Genomic DNA, 21,937 nt, shown 5'->3' with positions numbered 1-21,937 from the left:
TCTGATAAAATGACTGATACATTCTTTGTCTATCTCTACTCATATTTTTAAATTCAAAGGGCTGGCCACCTGATTAGGTTTTTCTCAACAAGGAAGATGTGTCTAGAAACACTTAGTCTACACATAATGTGTAGGAAAAACAGAAATTTCCACTTGTTATTATCCTTTCTGACTCTTCTTGCATGCAAAGCTATGCAGTGCACTCATATGGTATGTAGCCAGAATGCTCAAGGAGTACTCTAACAATTTCAGTATGATTGTTTTGGCATCCTTAATTTCCAGTCCATTTGTTTTTTTTCTTCACTTTTTTTCAGGCTTTGTGTCTGCTACAGACAGCCAGAAGATGGAGGACTTTGATTTACAGAAACTGACTCATACCAGTCCTAAGGCATATTAAGAGCTTTGGCCATTGGATAAACTGGGTTTTAACATGGCTGGGAATCTAAAATTCTCAGAAACATAGAAAACTGGGACTTTTCATATTCTACTGGGCCACTTAAGTTCTCCATTGTATTGAGAAGGTCAGGACAAAGAACAAACATTCCCAGATTCCCACCTATGCAGTTTGACATAGTAACCGAATCTCACAGCAGAAAGGAAGGAAGATGGGAATAGGTTACTACAAATACACATTTTCTGTGCCTGGACAGCATTGCAATATCAGGTTCTACAAGTGTTAAAGTGATATAGCTGTATTATGTGCTCGCCAAAAGCATAAACTGCTTGAATCACAGCAAAGGACCAGGAAGCAGCGATTAACAGAAAAGTGGGACAACCTAACAGGTACTGTCCTTCTCACTCAGTACATATTTTTCTATTGTCTGAGACAATACAGTCAGTGCCTCCCCAATAATAGTGACATTATTAAATACCATTCCTGAAGCTGGAAATACATCACTTATGCTCCCATTAGTAATCCACTCTACTGTAACTCGTCCATATGTTCCTATTAAACGTTCAATATTCAGGGTGATCAAGCTGTCCTGTTCCATTTCTTCAATTTGCTTAAATAAAGAATTCTGGAAAACATAGAGCAGCAGAACCAAAACATTTTCTTAAAAAGAGGAAATTCTTTAGAGAACAGGATATTCAAAGGGGGGCAGAGACATTGGGCTTCAATAAATTATTCTACTATTACGTAGCTAAATGCAAGTTTATTGATTAGATTTTTAAAATTTAATACTCAACAGGTCCAAATTTCATAAACACAAGAATTTGAAATGTCAGACCTCTTCATCCTAAGGCAAACATTCAATGGTTTTTGTGGTTTTTTTTTTTAGTAGAGTATTTTATATCCAAATCATCTGAAGCATATAAACATGTAGACTTTCAAGACAGACATATTTTCATTGCTGTTACTTTACTAATATTCATCGTCCTCACACAAGTCCAGATGCAATGTTTCATTTCAGTGATGCTTCTTTTGTATTTTGTATCTTCATTATGCATTTAGTACATACATCTCTTTACATAACTTCTTATAAATAACTTATACATAACTTTTTCATAAATATTTGATAATTTAAGAATCAACAACTCCAAATAATACCTTTAGCCTGACATTTTCTCCAAAGTTTTTATTTTGTTCAGGCGGATGGGCTCTAAACTGTGGCATAATTATTTTAGAGGAAAAAAATATTTACTTAATTCCCTTGATTAATCAATCAGTAGAGACTATGATGATATTGTATATGCCATCTGAAAACTAAATTTTTAGGCTGCTGCAAAATAAAACTGATAAAATAATGGGTTATTCTAAATGTAAGGGGATTATAACAACCTCACAAAAGGGACAGACTGGAACTGAGTTTCTATTGCCTGTCATCTATATAACTAAGTAACACTGATAAATGGAAGTCAAAGCCCTTCTACCTCAGGCTGCTACAAGACTTTAGAAGAAGAATCCTGTCACATGCAATTTTAGTATGTTTGTGTTCTGTTATTCCAAAATGATACATACATATTTTAATGATTTACCTTAAAAGTTTTACCTGGGCAAATGCAATGACTCCATAGGCATTATCATTGGGAGGAATAATTATGTTAACAAAACTGTGGGCACCAATCTCCGCACCTCCTTTAGGGTTTTTCAGACGAACTTTAAAACATTCTTCCTCCTCTGGGATGATGTCATCTAGGATATTGACTGCTATCACAGCTTCCATGTCCCCAGGCTCAAATATCAATTCACCTGAACTAGCATACAAACAAACACATTGAGTAATTATAAACTGAGGATATGAATAACAAAATTCAGAAGCACTAATGAAAATTTAAAGAGCATTTTTGATGCTGAAATTGTTGTTTATATACCTGAGTAAGTCAATGAGGTTTAAAGGTTATGGGAATAATATTGGGTTTGGTATTTTTCTTCATTACAATAGAGCATACAGTAACTGAAATTTTTTATTAATGTAATGTAATTTAATTTGTTCTAAATAAAAGCTTCAATATCCAGTTTAACTGCAAGTCCTTTTATTACATATTTTAAAGCAAATTGTGAGAAGATTGACTTCAGGTTATCCTAAGGCTACCTGTGAAAAATTCTCTTTAGTGTTAATAAACACATCACATACAGGAGTCTATAACAGTCTCCACTGTAATAAAAAGACCACCGAAAAAGGAATGCAAGAGTTGGAAGATAAACCAAAAATCCTACCTAGGTATAAAATCTGACTGGTTGGAGATAGTCGTAAGCTCATAAATCTGGGAGCTGGACTCAACAGAAAGAGCAATCAAGCTCTTGCTGGAATTCAGAGACCTTGCAGTAGTGGAAGTGATATGATCTGCATATGGGGCTTGCAGCACCAGAGAGAACTGGTTCCCTTCCGAGTTCCAGGAGTACAGTGCTGTTGTGTCCTTACCAGAGAGGAGGATGTGAACTACATTGAGCAAGAAAGAGAAAAAAATATTCAGTGATATATTCAAAATTTCTTGTAATATGAAAAATGCCCTTGGCAGCTCAGTTGTTAAAGTATCTCTTAAAATTTGATAAATGATATGAAAATTGAATGCATATATTTATTCAATTTCAGCACTATAAACAAAATCTTACCTAAACCTGAAGGAGGCATGAAAACATGGATGTTTCTTACAGCAGGGACTGGAAGAGACTGAAAGTGTCTGAAGGTAGACTTCCCTGTCTCCCAGATTAATATTTCAGAATTTCCAGTTTCTACAAAGGGGAAAAATTACAAAGCCTACATTATACAAAGCCTGTTAATTAAATCACACACTGGTGGCCATTCAAAGACAGAGACTGGCAGCTTTAATTACTAAGTGAGACCAGTGATTGTATCTTCCTTTTTACTTGCATAACTCAATAGCATGATTTCCCATTAGATGATTTATTTATTCCATGACATAATTTAAAGGCTTTTCTGCATACATTCACATATAAGAACACTAAAAATCTCAGCAGACAACGGTCAAGTGCAAAGAAACCTATGGACTGCAATATACACTTTTAAATAGTCACAGGGATGCAAACATAAAACATGTGTCATACTTGTAATAAAAATATACTTTGCTGAACAATGCCCTTTGCATATAAGAAAGCTCAGTAAAGCTTAGAAAGGGTGCAATTAACAGCTAGATGAATAGAGTTATTAATTCCTATTGTTAATTGAGTTATTATTTCCTATTGTTAATTTATTTCATAAATATTTGAGAACAAACACAATGCTTTCATTTTATGAAGGACAAAACAGAGATTACTTTGGTAAGATGCTTTTCAGCAAATTGTCACCCACCAGTAATATTTTAATTTCTATCTAAACCCCTTTTCTTCCAAATGCCTCTGCTATCAAACAAATTAGCACATACTTAACAAACTCAGAAAGTTTTTTTTCTGCTAAATACCTTTTGCAACAATCAAATATATATCAGATCCAGAAGTCCAGGCCTCCATATCTATTATTTCTTTTGCTGGTAACTGATGAAGATTCCTAAACTCATTATTCAGCCATTGGTACAAGAGTACATTCTGGCTGGTATTTGACAAAGAAACTAGTAAGTACATAATGCCTCCTCGGAGAAACAAGGCAATGTTCAGAGCTCTGTAAAGTGGAAGTTGATGATGTAGCACAAATATATCTTTATTCCACTGAAAAACCTGCAAAAATAGAATATGTATTTTATTATATATTTATGACAAGCACTAAGAAAAAAGAAATTAAGTGTTTTGATGAAAAATTGGAAAAACTTTTAATAAACTGATTTCCTCATTTTTATAGTGGATCCTACATTATGGTGGAAACATACTGATAAGCAACACATAAATAACTACCTTACTGAAATGCCTGTTCTTCAGATGAACATGTTTATGGTCAGAAGCTATTTCTATTCCTGTAGTTCTTTAATGTAATAGAATTCAAAACAGAAATGACAGTAGCAATACAATCAAACCAAGCCTAAATTACATGTTAATGTAAGGGGTATTTTTATATTTAAACAAGTCTAGAATTTTATGTCTTATAAATCTATAATAGAAACATAACTAAATTTTGAGGAATATATACTTACTTTTTAATCTATATTTCCTTCATATTTCAAACTGAAAACTAATCAAACTACCTACATCAAAGCCATGAAAACAAGTGTGTTCTAACCTGGATAGAACTGAAATCAGTGGTATCACTCACAAAAACCAAATAGTCTTCTTCATCCACAGCAAAATGTTTGACAAGTGTGGTATCCAAAATAGAGAGAGTCTGTAGCTACAAGGAAAATATGCAAAAAATGGTATTTGGTAGTCAGTTCAAGTTTATACATATACGCAGATATTTTTTAAAAACTGTAAACAAGCAAAACATATATAAAATAATGAACAAAAATTGTCACATATGTAATTTTATAGTTTTAAAAAAATATGTATGGGGTCATTTTAGAAAATTAATATTAGTTATAATAGTTTTTTCAGAAAATGCCCCATGACTTCATTGCTCCACAATTTCTTTCTTTACTTCCAAGGTCATTTTATCTCACCCTCAAAATATGGCTACAAAAAATATTAAACAACAAACTCTAATAACTGTCATGCTTTAGGAATGCCATGTCTCAATTTAGTGTTCCCACTGAAACACTCCAAACCATGCTGCACCTTCCTTCTCCCCCTGCAGTGGGATGGAGAGGAGAATTGGAAACACAAAAGGTGAAGATCATGGGTTAAGGTAAGACAATTTACCACAAACAGCAACATGATGAGAAAATTAACAGCAAAACCAACAATAAAGATAGCAGAGGGTACAAGAGAGGAAAAGATTCACATGTGAAAATACCCACTACACAAACCCGTCAATACATGCATGAACTGCACTCACATTATCCCAACCCCCAGGAGGGCACCTTTCCCCCGTCCCCAGAAAATGACATGAGGTGGTATACAATAACCTCTGGGCTCCAGCCATACCCATCCTGGCTACTGCAAAACTAACCCTGCCCTGGCCTAAACCAGGACAGGAACTTACATCACTGACTTATGCAGAGTGTTCAGTTGCCAAACTATCTGAGAACAGAGTTCTTTTTCCCAAAACTTGGCTGAACAGAAGGGCCTCACAAAATCCTTTCTAACACCATTATTTAATGATTTTGTAAGTAACACAGATTTACCCTCAATAGTTTGCGTCCAGGCATTAATGCGTACACACTGGTGTTGGAAGCTCCCCGACTTCCTCCTCCATGAGTAATCACAAGGTAGGGAGAGGCATGGATTTGGAAAGACACACAGCTTTTAGGATTCCACATACTGAAATTCTGAGAGAGGAAAAAAAATGTGGAACTGAAATGTCAAGGTTTTATTAAGCAGCATGGCTGGTGTCTGTAAGTAAGCATTTACCTCAATGGCTACAAAAACTCCTTTCCACTGGTAGAGAGTAGAAAACACAGCTGGAGGTGAACGCAACAACACGCCATACAGGTTTTTTTCCAATGCAAAGAAACACCAGCTAGCTGCTGACTCTTCCACAAAGCTTTGCACAACAGACAGAACATTGATGCTATCCCCTGCAATACAGTATAAGAAAAAAGTATTTATCTTTACAGTCTTTTACAACACAATTTTAATTATTTATTTGTGAAAACCAAATCTAGTATTAGAAATCACAAAATATTCTGAGTAGGAATAGACACACAAGAATTATCAAGTCCAGTTCTTAAGTGAATGGCATATACAATGGTCAAACCCACAATCTTGACATTTTTAGCACCATGCTCTAAACACCTAATCCATATTCTGAGTTGTTTCTAAATAGTTGGTATAAGTGCATGTAAATGCATGGAAATGTATAGCACTGAGGTTGTACTGAGAGTTAAATAATAAATTAATTTCCCATATATTACTATTACATGGAAGACGCATAGGCAATTTGAGTGTGATTCAGAGTGACTCAGTTAGAATTTAGGTAGTGAGAAAATTAACTAGATAAGAAGAAATTAAAAAGTGACAAAGAAACTAAAAATGTGTTTATTCTCAATCTCTCTGTCATCACAAGTAGTAGTCATGGAAATAAGATTCTCAAACTACCTAGTCATTCAATCCTTACAGAAAATAGTGTCTTTTACATAACTTAGAAAAATCCAGAATTACAAGTAGTAAAGAACAGATTTATAAATCAAAAGTCTTGTGAAAATATATAAGCAACAAGAAGAGCAATACAGACTGTTGAAACTATAGCAGGAGTGGCTGATTCTAAGCTGACTCTTAAGCAGCCAAGATCTTTTATCTAATGAATTTTGACATCATAGGAGTATTATAAGTGAATTTTCATTCCAAAATTATATCTCCTGTATGTTCGGTTATTCTGTAGCTATCTTAACTCTGAAAATGACAACAGATGCTCTTGATAAAGTGAACGTACTGATGCCAAACGCAGTATCCGACAATGTCTCCCACTCAACACTCACAGATACGTTGAGTCCATTACTCCGTGAAACTTTCAAATAAACTGTAGTGTTTGCTTCTTCAACTGTGAAGATATTTGTCCTAAATTTGAGAATTGTGAAAATAAATTTTATGCAGCATTATTTTTATAGTATGAAAATTGGATTCTTACTCTACACTTCCAGCACAGAATATGCAATAACAAGAAAATACTGGGTTTGCTCTATGATTGACTAATACTAATTAAGGTTGCCCAGGGTTTCTTCACAAAAGGCTTTGACAAAATCATGGGAAATTCAGCAAAACCTTAAACCAACCTGAAATTTAACACACAATTATGTGGGTGAAGCTGAATGATTCCTGAAAACATCATTCCATATCATAGACTAATATAATCATAAAATTTTTTGGGTTGAAAAGAACCTTAAAGATCATCTGATTCCAGCCCTCCTGCCATAAGAAGGGACATCCTCCACTAGATCAGGTTGCTCAGACCTCCATTGAACCTGACCTTGAACACCTACAGGGATGTGGCATCCACAGCTTCTCTTGCCAGTGCCTCACCACCCTCACAGTAGAGAATTTCTTTCTGATATTTAATCTAAACCAACTGTCTTTCAGTTTTAAGCCATTCCCTCTTGTCACTACATGCCCTTGCCAAAAGTGTCTCTCCAATTTTCAGAGAGGCTTCCTTTAGGTACTGGAAGGCTGCAGTTGGGTCAGCCCAAAGCTGACCTGGTCAGCCCAAAGCCTCTTCTCCTGGCTGAACAATCTCAATTCTCTCAGCATTTCCTCACAGCAGAGGTTCTCCATCCCTCTGGTAACTTGGTGGCCTCCTCTGGACTTGCTCCAGCAGCTCCATGTCCTTCCTGTGCTGAGGATCCCAGAGCTGGAGGCAGCTCTGTAGGTCGGGTCTCACCAGAGCAGGGCAGAGGGTCTGAACCCCTCCCTCCAAAGCTGCCCACAGGGCTTTGGATGCAGCCCAGGATGCATTTGGCTTTCTGGGCTGCGAGTGTCCGTGGCTGGCTCATGTCCAGCCCCTCCCCAGCACCCCCATGTCCTTCAGGGCAGGGCAGCTCTGGATCTGATCATCCCCCAGCCTGTACTGGGGGTTGCTCTGACCCAGGTGCAGCACTTTGCACTTGGTCCTGTTAAACCTCATGAGATTCCTCAGGGCTACTTCTTTAGCTTGGGTCAAGATTGGCTCAATTCCAAGACTGTGGTTCTGAACAACAGCCCTGAGTGAGGGTGTATCTTACACACGCTTACAAAAGAAATTAGAAATTAAATTAGAAAATTTTTGATTTCTGGGACACTGGTTTATGGTTTGAAATTTTTAATATTTATTGGTATTAATGAAATGTTTGGACACTAATTAAATACTGTTTCAAGGAAAATTGCACAGAGAAATCAATATTTCTAATGGTGAACAGTTAATTTTAATTGTTTTTCTGTTCTGTATAGCAGTAATGGTACTTGACAAATGGTGTAATTTTTAAAATCATAAATTTTACAACTGGATTCCTAATTTTTTTTAAAAGGGAAACCATCTTTCTGAATATGAAAAAACTTCATTTTAATTGGATCAGGGTTAAGTACCTATTTGTAACTGGGTAGATGCTGAAAAGCCCCAGCGGAGCCTGGTTCTGTAATATCGTAATCATAGTTTGCACTCTGGTGCCTAGTCTGGCTCCTCCAGTTGGATTGAACAGGGTGACAATAAAGTGCTCATCCAATTCCGGTTCTTCATCAAGGATTGCAGAAATATGCAGCGTCTGACAAGAAACAAGCATAGAAACCTGCTGAGACTTGGCAGCCAACAATGACAATGTTATTCAAGCCATGCTGCTTTTTCTGTTCTTCCTCTGGACAGCTCTGCACAGCAGGGCAGCACAACAGCAGCTCTTGACACGGGGAAGGCAGGAGTAAGGCATGGACATTCAGGCCAGGGCTCTAAAATAACTCCTCTGGTGACCTCCATTAATGAAACACTAACACTAGCATATCCACATTCATTTTCTTTTTCCCTTCCCCTCTTTATTCTTATCATAAGATTCTCTGAAATGTAACAAGTTTGATCCTTTCTTCATACATTTGTTTTGTACTTTGGTAACACAGTCCCCTGATCCCCTAATGCAGCTCAGTCAAGTTGCATTTCCTTTACTTTAGCTGTCAACTGAACTATCTCATGGGCAACAAGGTAGTTACACTTCTGGTACTGGGAACAAAGTAGAAAAAAAAAAAGGCAATAGAGAAATATATTATGTTAATATATAATAATGTTTTCTACTGCACCATGGTGGATGGTCTCAAGGTGATCTCAAATCACCAGAGAACTGTCTAGGAATAGGTGTTTCCACTGTCATTCTCATTACCCAAAAAGGTGAAAGTTACAGTAGTACATGTAGTTTTGCTTTAGAAAAAATATTTAGTAATGACAGATCTGGAATAAAAATAGAACTTACAACATTTTAGATCTATATTTACTTCTGCAATAAACCACATTTAAAGACTGTATTGAGCAATCTTTTACTCCCTACTTCTCACAGATCTGCTAAACTGGCCATCACTTAGGTGCCAAATGCATTTTATGTTCTGAAACTGAAAACCAGTATTTTCAGAAAGGTTTGTTTCAGATCCTACTCCCCTAACCATAATATACTAACCTATTATTGACATACTTAAGATAGCTCATTTTCTAGCTTAAATTCTTGTAGGGATGGTACAGAAGCAGTGGGATTAATACTGCCAGAAAAATAAGTAATTTTAAGTTTCTAAAACTCTGAAAGCTGTTCAACTTTTGCCTTTGCTGCAGCATACTCTCTTCAGTTCAAGCCACACCAAGGAATAGTATTTTTAATTCCACCATAATTACTTACAGTAGAAAATTATGACTGCATGACAAAGCTACATATTAACACATATAAATAAATGGTCCTATACACACATCATACTATATAACAATTATATTGCTTTCAGTGTATCTGAACTATTACAAATAGAGAAATATCTACAGAAAAGCATATTCAATTTTTCTGCACTCCCACAACTCAGTTTATTCTAAGAATTAAGGAAAACACATGAAACAAATTAATACATGAAAAACCACAAACATTTCTGTAAAGTTTCAAATAGTTTTTAAAATGCCTGCTTCACTATTTTTACCATATTACCTTAAATCTGACTCCCTCTTCCAGCACAACGTATCCTTGAGAAGGGGCCAAATCCACTGATGGCTCTGAAGAATTAATTTCACTTACAAGATACTGAACAGACACTGTTCCAAATATTCCCTGAGGAGGTTCTCTAATAATATTTAATACTGCAACACTTTCCATCACATGGAGAGCTGTTTGCTCTCTTAGGAAGAAGTGATCACTGTTATTGAATGACAAAATTCCATGTCCATCATCATTGGCAAATATAGTAATTGTGGCTTTTGAGAAATAAATAATAGAAATATGTTTTCATTAAAATAGTAAAATATAATTGTACACATATACAAATAGATAAATATATATACATATCCATTATTTCTTTGATATAATTATATTGCTTTTATGTCTCTGATATTATTTAACAGAATATGTAAATATTTTGCTTTACCTAGGAAGATTCCTAGAAAGGAAGAATCTAGACTCTCTTATTAAAACAGCCAGCTTTTGCTATTTCTGATTCTTTATTTTACATATTATTTTGTTAATTTTACATTTTTCACAGTGATGTTTAAAAGCTTTCCAAATGAGATTAATAATTTACCATAGAAGCACACTGGTATCGTCTAAAACATGATTATTCAGAAGAATTAAATTAAAGTGACTAAGAGACAATTCTGAGGAATGAGAAGATCAAAACTAAGTTTTACCTGTTGTGTTCTCCCCTAATTCCAGGCCAAATGAGGGATTTGTTAGAATTAACTGGAACCTTTCAACACCTTCAGGAATATCATCATCACAAATCACAACAACAACAGATTTATTCCTTTCTCCATCAGCAAAAAAAAGAGTCTAGCATTAAAACACAGAAAACATTGAATATTCAATAGCTGATAATCCATACAGAAATTTTAAACTAATTTTAACTAAATTTTAAATTTTAACTACTATTTGCCTTAAATAGAGAGGAAAGACGAGACAAGAATAATAATTTCTACGTCCCTTATAAACTGATGGAAAAAGAAGAAAAACAGTTAAATAGTTTAGCACACTGTAGAGTGAGGACAAACAAGAGCAATTCACTTTGAAAGTTCTTTCGCAAAAAATATTTTTAAAATATTATATTCTCTTGTCTAAGAAAAACTGTATTTGAAATAGATGTTTCAAAGTTTAAAATGTATCTCATATTTAAAAACGCTTTAGTACTAAAAAAGAAAGACTAAAATAAGATTACTAAATCTATATCTATTCAGATTATCAGAGCAATTGAAAGAAGTAGAAATCTAGATGTACTAGTGACCATTCTGCACAGTAAATAAGATGATGTTATTTTGAAGAAATTGAAGAATTGAAAACTACTAGATTTAAAATTTGCTTCTTACCCTTGAGACCACATTAAAATCCAAACCCAACTGTGCCTCCAAATTTTGGGCATAAAAAAACACAGACACACTGCCATAAGATCCTTTGTTTCGGTATGCCATTATGGTCAGATTCCCATGAGTTTCATTAACTTCAAAACTAAAACAAAAACCAAGACAAATTCTCAGTGTTCACTGAGTATGTTCTTTTAATAAGATAGTAGAGAATTGTTATATTTTCACTTAAAATCATCCCCTCTACTTTTTAAGGAAAAGGCACTATTACAGTAAAGCATCATTACCACTTGTCTAATGCAACCATTATAACTTTTTTTTCTTTAGCAAAATGGAATTGAATTAGATTAAGCCTGTCTATGAGCATGGATGCCTTTTTCCTAGCTCTTGGAAATCAGAGGAAAAAGATCTGAGAGACGTCAATGTGCATGCTTACATGGATGCAGAGGCTGGGGCACTGGATTGAGGCTTGAGGGAGTGATGGAAGTCCACAATAACAAAAGACAATAGTGAAAATAAATACATGGTAGCAGGAGATTTCTGAGTAAACATAATGTAAATGTTGGTTTCTAGTGTGTGCATTATCTTTCCAATTCCACTGAACTGAATAATATGCTGTCAGCTCAAAGATCTGATCCTATTGTTAATAGGAGTTTTACTGTTAACTGATAATGAAAATTGTTGGGCAACACTGACTCAACTCCCACAGGGAGTTGACTCCCATAGGGAGTTCTTCAAGGTGCCAAGACTTACTTGGATCTTTCCCATTCAACTACTCCGCTTACTCCATCATTAGCATCAATAATAATTTGAGAAGCTAAACCTTCCACATCTAAAAGGGAAAACAGAAAGACAAGTATGTAAAAACAATAGAGTTCATTATTTTCAAGAATAACAGAAGCATTTCTTTATATCTTTATTAATTTTGTAGAAGAAAAATATAATTTTCCATTTCCAAAATGTGGAGGAGAAAATGAAGTGGACAGGATACTTGGAAAGGCTTGAAGAACATCTGTCCTTAGTAGTTTACTATTAGAACTGCAACACAGGAGTTTGAATTACCACCATTACATTTAATGTATTTTTAAAAAAGAAAAAAAAAAAAAAAAGAAAAAAATTGAAGAAAACTCATGGCACAGAAATAGTAGAAAATGACAAAAGCTTTTTAAAAAGATTTTTCATCAAGTCTTAATTCATCAAGTCTTAATTCATTGTGTGTTTTTCTTATGATGATATTTAATGTTTTACAGCCATTCTGAATATTGGAGGGAAAATGAGTAAAAAATAATAATAAATGATCCAGTATATCATCTTGTATTAATGTTTCAGTGCCTGATAATAAATCTTAATGGCACACACCACAGATTCTGCTATTAAAAAATAATTATTAATTTGCTTTTAGACAGTTTATGGATTGTAAGATTCTATTACTACATAAAACCACATGTATATACACAATAACTTTGCAAGATTATTTCATGTATTGCCCTGTGAAAATAGTGAATAATAGATTAATGCCAGCAATTTGTACTAATTTCACAGACTGGAACTTGACAGTCAGAACTTGATTCTTCTGAGAAAATAATGTCTTATTTTGTTTAAACATCATCACATGAATACTTCAATTTATGTCAATTTAATTTTAATAGAAATTTAGAAAGAAATGAAGACTGACAGTTTATATAAAACAAATTGATTCCACTAAATCTGTAGTAAATATTGTATTTTTAGATCCATCAAAGATATTTCTATTAAATCTGATTAAGCTGAATAAAAGTAAAAGATCACTGTGTTGAATCCAAGCCTGATGCTATGAGGTAGTGATGAACATGAACAGCAGCTGCAACACTTCTACACAGACAGCAGAAAAGTTTAGAAATCCATAGGGATTACAGTGCGTATAGATCCTTCAGATTCCTTACTGGTGTTTTCCCTCATCATGTCATAGTTTGATCAACTCACTGAAGATCTATAATACTTCACTTTTAACGTCTAACATCGGACCTTCTATTTCATATCTGGCATTTTTCCTCTCCCCTGACAACCTCCTGCCATTTTATCGTATCTTAATTTTTCCTTCTATCTATTAAGTTTATTAATTTTTCTTTCATCATTCTCAAGTATTGAACATTTTCTCTTTTCTTAATTCCTTTCACTTTTGTATTAGAGTTGGGCCTTTTCTTCCACCTTTTCTAGAAGACGGGATGGAGCAAGAGCAGCATGAAGTAAATAGAACTGTCCTTTATGTTTCCTGCTTCTGCTCCATATCCATGAAGCCTCAGATCAGGAATAAAGGTCACTTAAGTTTCATGTGTTTAACTGTATGTCACAGACGTCCCAGACCTACACCATATATTGCATGCACATGGCTAAGACAGGGACAGCATTCATTATATATTCCAGATGGGTACGTTTAACTGCATATCAGTATCATGTGCAGGACACCCATCACTTTTGATATTAGACACCTGGAATTATATTAAAGATTTTCCATGGGGCACAGGATTGCTAAATCCTAAACAAATGCACTGGACCAACAAGAATTTGAATTCTCAATCATAATCATACACAAATCATACACAAAAAGGGAAAGCAAGATTAGAAAACAGTCTGATAACAGAATTAATTGTGACATTTTATAACGAGGACAAAATTTTGCCTGATGGATACCAATTACAATCTGATCATCCTGGGTACATCAGAGTCAAATGGTCATGACTCAGACTGCTAACAACTTATGGCAGAAGTTAAGATTATATGGCACTCAGAACAATTTAAATCAATAAATCCTTCATAGTTTAATGTTACTCTTTCCATGTTTTAAATTTTAGACTCAACTAATCACAGCTCAGTGTCTAGACATCAGCAGTCTTGCAAGTTACCTTTCAGTCTGTAACGAATTAATTCTGTCACTTCAATGCGCATGCAAAGAAAGGGAAAAAGAGTCATAGAAGATGTTAGAAACAATCAACACAGTCACTTGTGCATCAAGATAACCCAACTGTCTTTAAAGCAAACAGCAGCTGTGCTACTGAGTTCAGCAGCAGAATGAGGAACTCAATAGGCAAGCAATTAATGAATTTCTGTGGTAGAGTAGGAATACAGTAGATTATGACTCTTAAAAGTAAATCTGATAAAAAGTAATGAAAAGATACTTTTGAAAAAGTGAGCAAAGGAACTACTTGAAGGAAATATTTGTACATATTTGCTTCTGTCATTTACTTGGAAATTAAAATCACATTAACATATTGCAAACACAACTTTTTAGATAACTATGTTCTCCAACTGTGTGAAAATTATCTTATAATTTTTACAGGCTTTAAAAAATAAGAAGCCAGTGTAATAATGACTATGTTTTATGTTCTATAATGTTTCTTGCAGAATACTCTGTCTCATTTTGGCTTATTTGGGAAGTGGCAAGTGGAATAATGATATGCCAGAGTAATATAATGTGCATTCAATTGATACAAAAATAAAATTAATCATAATTGTTTGTAACTTGTTTTACCCAGCCTAGGTGGAGAGGAAGTTGAATGGTTCATGATAAGTTCCACTGAAGTTAAATTAACCAAGAAGAATTCTTGAACTTCTGGTACGTCATCCTACAAAACACAAATCCAGTATATCCTCTTTTCATTCTCTTTAAGAATCACAGAATTTGTCAAAAAGCAACACCCTAGAAGTCTCTAACCTCATAGCAACATTAGAATTAATTTATGTTTCCATTTTCCTGGAACATTTTTACATAAAATGTTAATTATTAAGCAAGACAATATTTAAGGGAAAAGACTGCAGTGACACTGAACTAGATGTGAATAGATTTCTGCTCAATTTTGAAAGCACAAATAGCAATTACTGATAAAGTAAGAGCCTGTAGCAAGCAATGAATGACACTCGTCAATATCAGAAAATAAAGTCTTAATGAGAGAGTAAAATTTCACTTAACTATAAGTAGCACTGTCTTGTTATTATTTGTCCTTCTGTGATTTTACCATTAAACACCAAAACAGTCTTTCTAAACTGCCATAAATTCAATAGCTTCAAATAATACAGCATGCAAGATTCAGGTTCCACAATATTCCTTCTTGATTGTCATACCAGTAAGTATAGAGTGAAAGGATATAGAATTTACCTCTAGAATAGTAACATTTATGGCAGCTGATGTTTCTCCTTCTTTCAAAATCACTGAGTCAGAAACAGATACATAATCAGCTCCTGGTTCAGCCAAGGTCCCCTCTGTCTGATTACTTAAGGAGACCAATCCTGGAACTGTGGCATACGTAACATTGATAACACCTGTTTAAATTGTGACAAGAACACACCACTTTTTTTCAATTCTTATGTAATGTTCGCAAGAATATACAAAGAAAAGAGACCAAATGCTCATTGAAAAAATGGAAAGCCTAACTGCAAAGCAGAGGATTAAAACACTAATCTGAAACTAACAGGACTTATTTCTTTCAGTCTAGCCTTTAATAATTTGTCCAAAATCACAGGACTCAGAAAGTATTAGGATCCAATGTATTCATATATTTTAGGTGCTGTGAACTTCAAATGTTACACTACATACCTGGGACATCTAATATATTATTAATACCAGCTTTGGTGTCAATGAAAGTAGGGTGTTTCAGGAATGACTGATGTCTAAGAAAGGCTCTAAGAAGAGTTCTAAATTTAGTTTCCTTCCCAGATAGACTGAGATAGATGTTGATAGAGAGTAAAAATTAGGAGACACACTGATAAATTTTATTAGAGGGAAAGCTATACATTTTTTTTTTAATAACAAAGCCACATCTCACGAATCTGCCATAGTAGTCAAATTACTATTTAAAGATAGTGATATTACTATCAAATTACAGATTTAAAGTGAGTGATCCTGGAGATAAAATGACAAATGAAATTCAAATTTAATCTGTATAAAATAAAACATAAGGTATAAAAGAATCTTAGTTTTAATAAATAAAGATGGAGTTCAGTTGAGAGATTTTACATTTACAATAGAAACTTAGAATATATTAATATTTTCCTAAGTAATGTTTGAAAGGTAATTGACTTACTGACTGACATTAAAAAAGTAATGGAAAAACAAAGAAACGGTATTTAAATTCCTCTATAAATCTATAGTGTGCCCAGATCTTGAATGTTTGTTTAAATTGATCACTTCACCTCAAAACAGAGAAATTGGGATTTTAACAGAGGTCTAGATATAGTCTAAAAATATTAATAGAAAATGATTATATATGTTATCTCTCAATGGAAGTCAAAATACTCAGGAAAAACACACAAAATAAATATTTTGGCACACGGTGAATTATTGAAGTTAATTTGATTTTAAAAGGAAATTTTAATTAAAAAGAAATACAGAATTCTTAGAAGCATAAACTGAATTCAGAGGCATCAATGCAACTTTTTTTATGGGATATTCCTAAACTTTCAGATTCTGGAAGTTTATAGAGGGAATGTTGTGGAAATGATAATTCCATGCTAGCTCCTTTTCCCATATTTTTTTATTTCTTCTCAACAGATAATTCAAAACAGATTTGCTGGACATAAAAGTACAACCCTAACAGCCAACTAGCTATGTCATAGCCCCCAGATCCCTTGCTGTGGAATTAAAGGCTATGCCTTCAGTATTAACTAAAACTGAATTCCCAGGCCTGCAGTAAGGAGCCTAGAAAACATCAACTCCAGAATTTCTAGCCTCCTGTCATGGCTTTCATTTTTCTACTGATTTTGAAAACAAAAGTTAATTTCTCTTAGAGATGTTATACAAACCTAGAGATCCAAATTCTCTGTTAATAAAAAGTTGAACTGTTTTGTTTTCCTCTGGAAGTAAAACTACCCTGGATGGAGAAGCAAAATTCAGTACTCCATGTGGTTCATCACTAGCTTCTACCGTCAGAATAGCTTCATATCCTTGACTATCCAAAACAGCAGCACCAGAAGGAGAAACACCTACAAAAGAATCAATGCACTACAGTTAATTGTGTTAGGAAAATAAAGTTTTGTCTTAGGTTACTGCTATTTTTATGTACAAATGACAGCCAATAACACTGCAAATGAAATCAAACCAAACACACTATGCGCTCACTGAATGCTATGGATTGTGTGGAATGTATATGTAATTGCATTCTTTAACAAGCACAGGAACATTCAATCACAACAAAAACTGTATTTATAATAAGTATAGAGTTCAAGACTGTATTAAGAAATTAAAAAATCTGAAAAGACAGTGCTAAATATGGACTTTCCTGAACTACTTCTGTTGGAAAAGGACAGGTTTTTTTAATAATTCATTACAATTTCTAAATTTCATTATAATTAATTAAGTTAAAATTATATTCAACTTCTCAATAACTTCTCAAGTAAAATATTCTGAATTCTGGTAATTTAGAGACAGATTAGAGAGACAGCTTGAAGATAGTTTAAAAATATCCATTTATTTTATGACACCTGTATCATATGTATGCATAAATACATAGAAGTGTCAAGACTGTTTCAATAAAATGTGAACAAATTTTATATAGTTTGCAACATTATCAATATCTGTAGTCCTATACTTCCAAAATGGTTGAATACACACAAAGCTATTACACTACTTAATGGCAATTTCAGATATAGCAGATATAGCAGCCTGTAGTTCTGTATTACCTTCTGTTTTGATGTTGTATAGGATGATCCGGTATTCTTCTTTATCTTCTGGAATATGGTCATCCAGCAAGTGGACATATAATGTTGTATTCAATATTCCCTATAAATGTCATTGATAAACTGATAAGTCATTAGTGTACAGAGTACAAGTAATACCACTCTATCACATATATTTTAAGCAATACCTTTAAGAAATGTCAAGTTAAAATACTGAAAACTATAAACTCCCTGCTGTTTAATCATATCAAGACAAAGAAGACTGCTATACAAGCATACTTGTTTTGTCAGCTCACTTCAAATTACAATATTCTCTTGTAGCCATTAGATTTTCTTACGGACTCACCTCAGGAAAAAAGAGAATTCCAGAAGAGTATTCAAAATTTTGTTGTATATTATGTCCAACTATCTTCCACTCAACAGTAACATTTCCCAGTCCTGGGGCAGTTCTTACAACATGGAATTGCAGTTTTTCTCCTAGGAACAAAGGGCAAAATGTAATATTTTGGGGTTTCTTCTACAATTCAACTCTTAAAATGAAAACAAAAAAATATGAAACACAGTTAAAGTGTTTTTTATGTAAAACTTAATATTTTTAATAGTGAGATTCCCAGTAGTTATGTGCTTTTTTTTTTTTTTTAATATTGAAACAAATCCCCCACAAATCTAAACTCTTTCCTCACAGTTTTTTTTGAATTTAGTTCATTCTTGAAGAGAACTTTCAAAATATAAAGGAACCTGGTACATATGCATAACTGCTATCAAAACATGCACAAAACAAAGAGCAGTATCTGTTTGTGAATGACACGCAAAATAAATGCTCTACACACAGCTTTAACACAGCTTTCTACAGCAGCTAAGTGGCAAGGAATAGGCATGCTCCTAACATCTGCAGTGTCCTGTCACTTTACATAGTGCATGTGGAAAAATGCTTGCAGTTACCTGCAAGTTCCAGTTATGTGAGTTTGAATTCACAAATATTATCAGTTTATGGATGTTAGAAAACACACAGAAAAAAGTACCAATTCATAATTTAAAAAGGACAGTATTTAGAAGCAAAACATTAATGGTCTATAATTTAATATTTATTTTTAAAAATTTATTATTACAATTTCAGAGATAATAAGTAATAAATGAAAACATGCATCTGTAAGAAGTAATTATGGTTTTTCCACATTTATAATATTTAACCAAACAGTCACTTAAAGAGTAAACTATTTAGAAAGTTTTGAAAAATAAGAAAATCTGTATTACTATAAAGTATGAAATATCTATATAGATTTATACCAAATAAATATTTGGTATAAAATATTTTAAACATGGGCATGTAATAAATATATACATAATAAAAATATTATGTTACTATTAAATTGATCAATAGGTAATATTGGTAAAATTATGGTACATATTCACACTAGAGGAGAGATGTCTATTTATAATACATAAGTGTATTGCATCTGTATGTCAACAGCATTTTCCCAGTTCACAGATGGAAGTTTGCCAGTATTTAAGTGTGGAATTAGTTTTCAAGGACATGAAATACACAGAAGTTTATAATACTGAGGTGCTTGGAAATAATCATGTAAGCTTAGGTCCACCCTCAATTGTCTGAAAATTATTTTCTTAGTATTGCTATAAATTGACTTGAATTTTTTTTGCTGTTGCAAGACTAGGAATATTTCCATCTTTTATTTTGTGTTATGTACACACTTAAAAGCTACATTACTGAGAAACACTGAGATACATCTGTGAAAGGGAAAAAGAAGATGTGGTGTTAGGTTATATTCTTGTCTATGGCATACAGAATTGAGCAGCATAGCTCTCTCACTGACAGTGTAACTCAAAGAATACCAGTTTGGGGTCCTTATTATGCTGCAGACAGTATTGTATATCTATAATGGGCAGAAAAAATTGATCACTTTCTGGACATGTTCTCTGTTTGGTGAGGAAATATTTGAGAGATGCCAGTATATTGGCTACAAATGAGGTAGATATAAACAAGAAACTTCAAAAGACCTTAATAAAATGAAAAATAAAATTGCAAAGTTACACAAAAATTTTATACAGCAGTTTTCCAATACATAGCATTAGTATGTTATCAGTCTCATCATTTCAAACTTCATTTAAGCCTTGTTTAAGTTGCTGACACTAGTTCTAAGAGAACAAAGGAATTCAAAATTTATTGACATCACAAAAATTCTGCTTCTACAGTCAGATATCTGAGGACAGACTGATAATGTACAGGTTCCACTCAGGCTAATTTTTCATATCATTTTACATTGCCCTGAAATCTGTTCATCCTATTTGAGAATTTTGCACATCCATTGCAAACAAATTATTTGAAAGAAAAAAATTACTTTCCCATCATCACAGAACACACAACATAGACAAAGTTTATTTCAATGCAGCATTATGTCATACAACAAATTTTCACTGAAGACTGTAAAATACTTCAAGATATAGAACCTCGGTACATTGTAATCCAAGCACCAATAAGAAATCTGAAGTACAATTAATGTCAATTAAAGATTCTCCAGTAGTCATCTACTGACTCACATAAAGATCAGTGAAGCTGATTGATCTTTGTTATTCCTATCCAGTAAGAAATACTAACACAAATGCAAATCGATCTCTGCAGATTGAAAGTATTATTAGGTTAATTTCACTATTTTGTATTCTAGGGTTTTTTTAATATTTTACTATTTTAAATCTTTTTTTAGATTTCTGCCTTTAGCAAGGAGAAGGGGATCTAATAAATTCTCATGTTCTTTCAAGCTATTTCAAGCTACTGCAGTGTGTTTTCATCCAATTAAATCATAGCCATACAACTGTTGCATGTTCTGCCTGTACTTGAAGTGAGTATATGCAGGTAACACCAAGACACCCACAGCTAAAGTGTGAAGAAAAGATTTATTCCATTATGCAACTTTCAAAACAGAGACAACAATACTGTTAAGCTTATTCCATATTAGTAGGGCAAAAAGTGCCCAGACCTGAGCACTGTGTTTTATATCAAAAGGCCTGGGCAATGCAGGACAATGCTTTACCAGGCTGTGGTTCATCAACTGTCTTACCTCCTTTCCCCCCTTATGAAGAGGTCCAAGTCTATGGGAAAGGCTTTTAAGACTTTAACAACATCCTGTTATCTTCTGTGAGAAAAATCAATTTACTTTAGGATGACAGCAAACAATGCAGAGTGAACACAAATACCTAAATTTTCTCACACTGAGTCTTTTCTAACATCTCCTATCTGCAGGGTTGATCTCTAAGCAAAAACAATTCTAAAATGAACTTATTTTTCTCTTCCCTCACCACTCTTCAGTTTTTCAAATCCTTCCTCCCCACAGGGATAAATAACATGAACAGCTTCAAAAAAGGACAAGTTGCTTAACAGCAACTGTTCAAGAATATAATAAATATAAAAGATAAATCTATTTGGATTTATGTCTGTTAATGTTTGTCTCCATAAGAAAAAACTTGATAATGAAAATGAAGTAAAAACACTGAAATCATATTAAGACCTTAGCTCATTCCTTTTTTTTTTTTTTTTTTAATCAAAATGAACTAGTTTGGCTGTTTTTTCTTGCCATAATGCAGTGCATTACACTGTTTTTCACAAGCTGAAGGAACTGGAATCAGTTATAGTACTATATACGTACTATACATACCAGAATATTTCAGTTCCAGATAAAAGCTTTCAGCTTCAGCCTGTTATGACTAACATTTAAGCAGTGGAAAGTATATGAGGTCTTCATAACCTTGGGGTGAGATGCTTTGTATTTATTCCTTGGGCTCATTAACAGCTGTTCTTAGACTGCCAAAATGCAGCTGGCTTGTTATGCATATCAGAACCACTAATGTGTAGTAATAAAGGACGG

At 33.7% G+C, this 21,937-nt stretch overlaps 1 protein-coding gene across 1 annotated transcript in view; it reads right to left on the bottom strand.

The window, feature by feature from the left end:
* Window positions 1-21,937, bottom strand: part of ADGRV1 (adhesion G protein-coupled receptor V1) — a 436,592-nt gene that overhangs the window by 352,076 nt on the left and 62,579 nt on the right. The window contains exons 36-55 of the mRNA XM_077790425.1: window positions 18,406-18,536; window positions 18,063-18,162; window positions 17,187-17,366; window positions 15,544-15,707; window positions 14,920-15,013; window positions 14,294-14,323; window positions 12,165-12,243; window positions 11,418-11,556; window positions 10,746-10,887; window positions 10,054-10,316; window positions 8,480-8,655; window positions 6,858-6,982; window positions 5,837-6,003; window positions 5,611-5,754; window positions 4,611-4,718; window positions 3,862-4,114; window positions 3,056-3,175; window positions 2,660-2,882; window positions 1,992-2,196; window positions 873-1,019 (exon numbers count right to left, since the gene is read on the bottom strand). Coding sequence (XP_077646551.1) covers window positions 873-1,019; window positions 1,992-2,196; window positions 2,660-2,882; window positions 3,056-3,175; window positions 3,862-4,114; window positions 4,611-4,718; window positions 5,611-5,754; window positions 5,837-6,003; window positions 6,858-6,982; window positions 8,480-8,655; window positions 10,054-10,316; window positions 10,746-10,887; window positions 11,418-11,556; window positions 12,165-12,243; window positions 14,294-14,323; window positions 14,920-15,013; window positions 15,544-15,707; window positions 17,187-17,366; window positions 18,063-18,162; window positions 18,406-18,536 — 2,990 coding nt within the window. The remainder of the gene's footprint in view (window positions 1-872; window positions 1,020-1,991; window positions 2,197-2,659; window positions 2,883-3,055; window positions 3,176-3,861; window positions 4,115-4,610; window positions 4,719-5,610; window positions 5,755-5,836; window positions 6,004-6,857; window positions 6,983-8,479; window positions 8,656-10,053; window positions 10,317-10,745; window positions 10,888-11,417; window positions 11,557-12,164; window positions 12,244-14,293; window positions 14,324-14,919; window positions 15,014-15,543; window positions 15,708-17,186; window positions 17,367-18,062; window positions 18,163-18,405; window positions 18,537-21,937) is intronic.

This window comes from Lonchura striata, chromosome Z (assembly GCF_046129695.1).
Source record: "Lonchura striata isolate bLonStr1 chromosome Z, bLonStr1.mat, whole genome shotgun sequence".
In the NCBI taxonomy this organism is placed as follows: Eukaryota; Metazoa; Chordata; class Aves; order Passeriformes; family Estrildidae; genus Lonchura; species Lonchura striata.
Note: the sequence above shows the minus strand (reverse complement) of the source record. Positions and strands in the feature narration are given on the sequence as shown.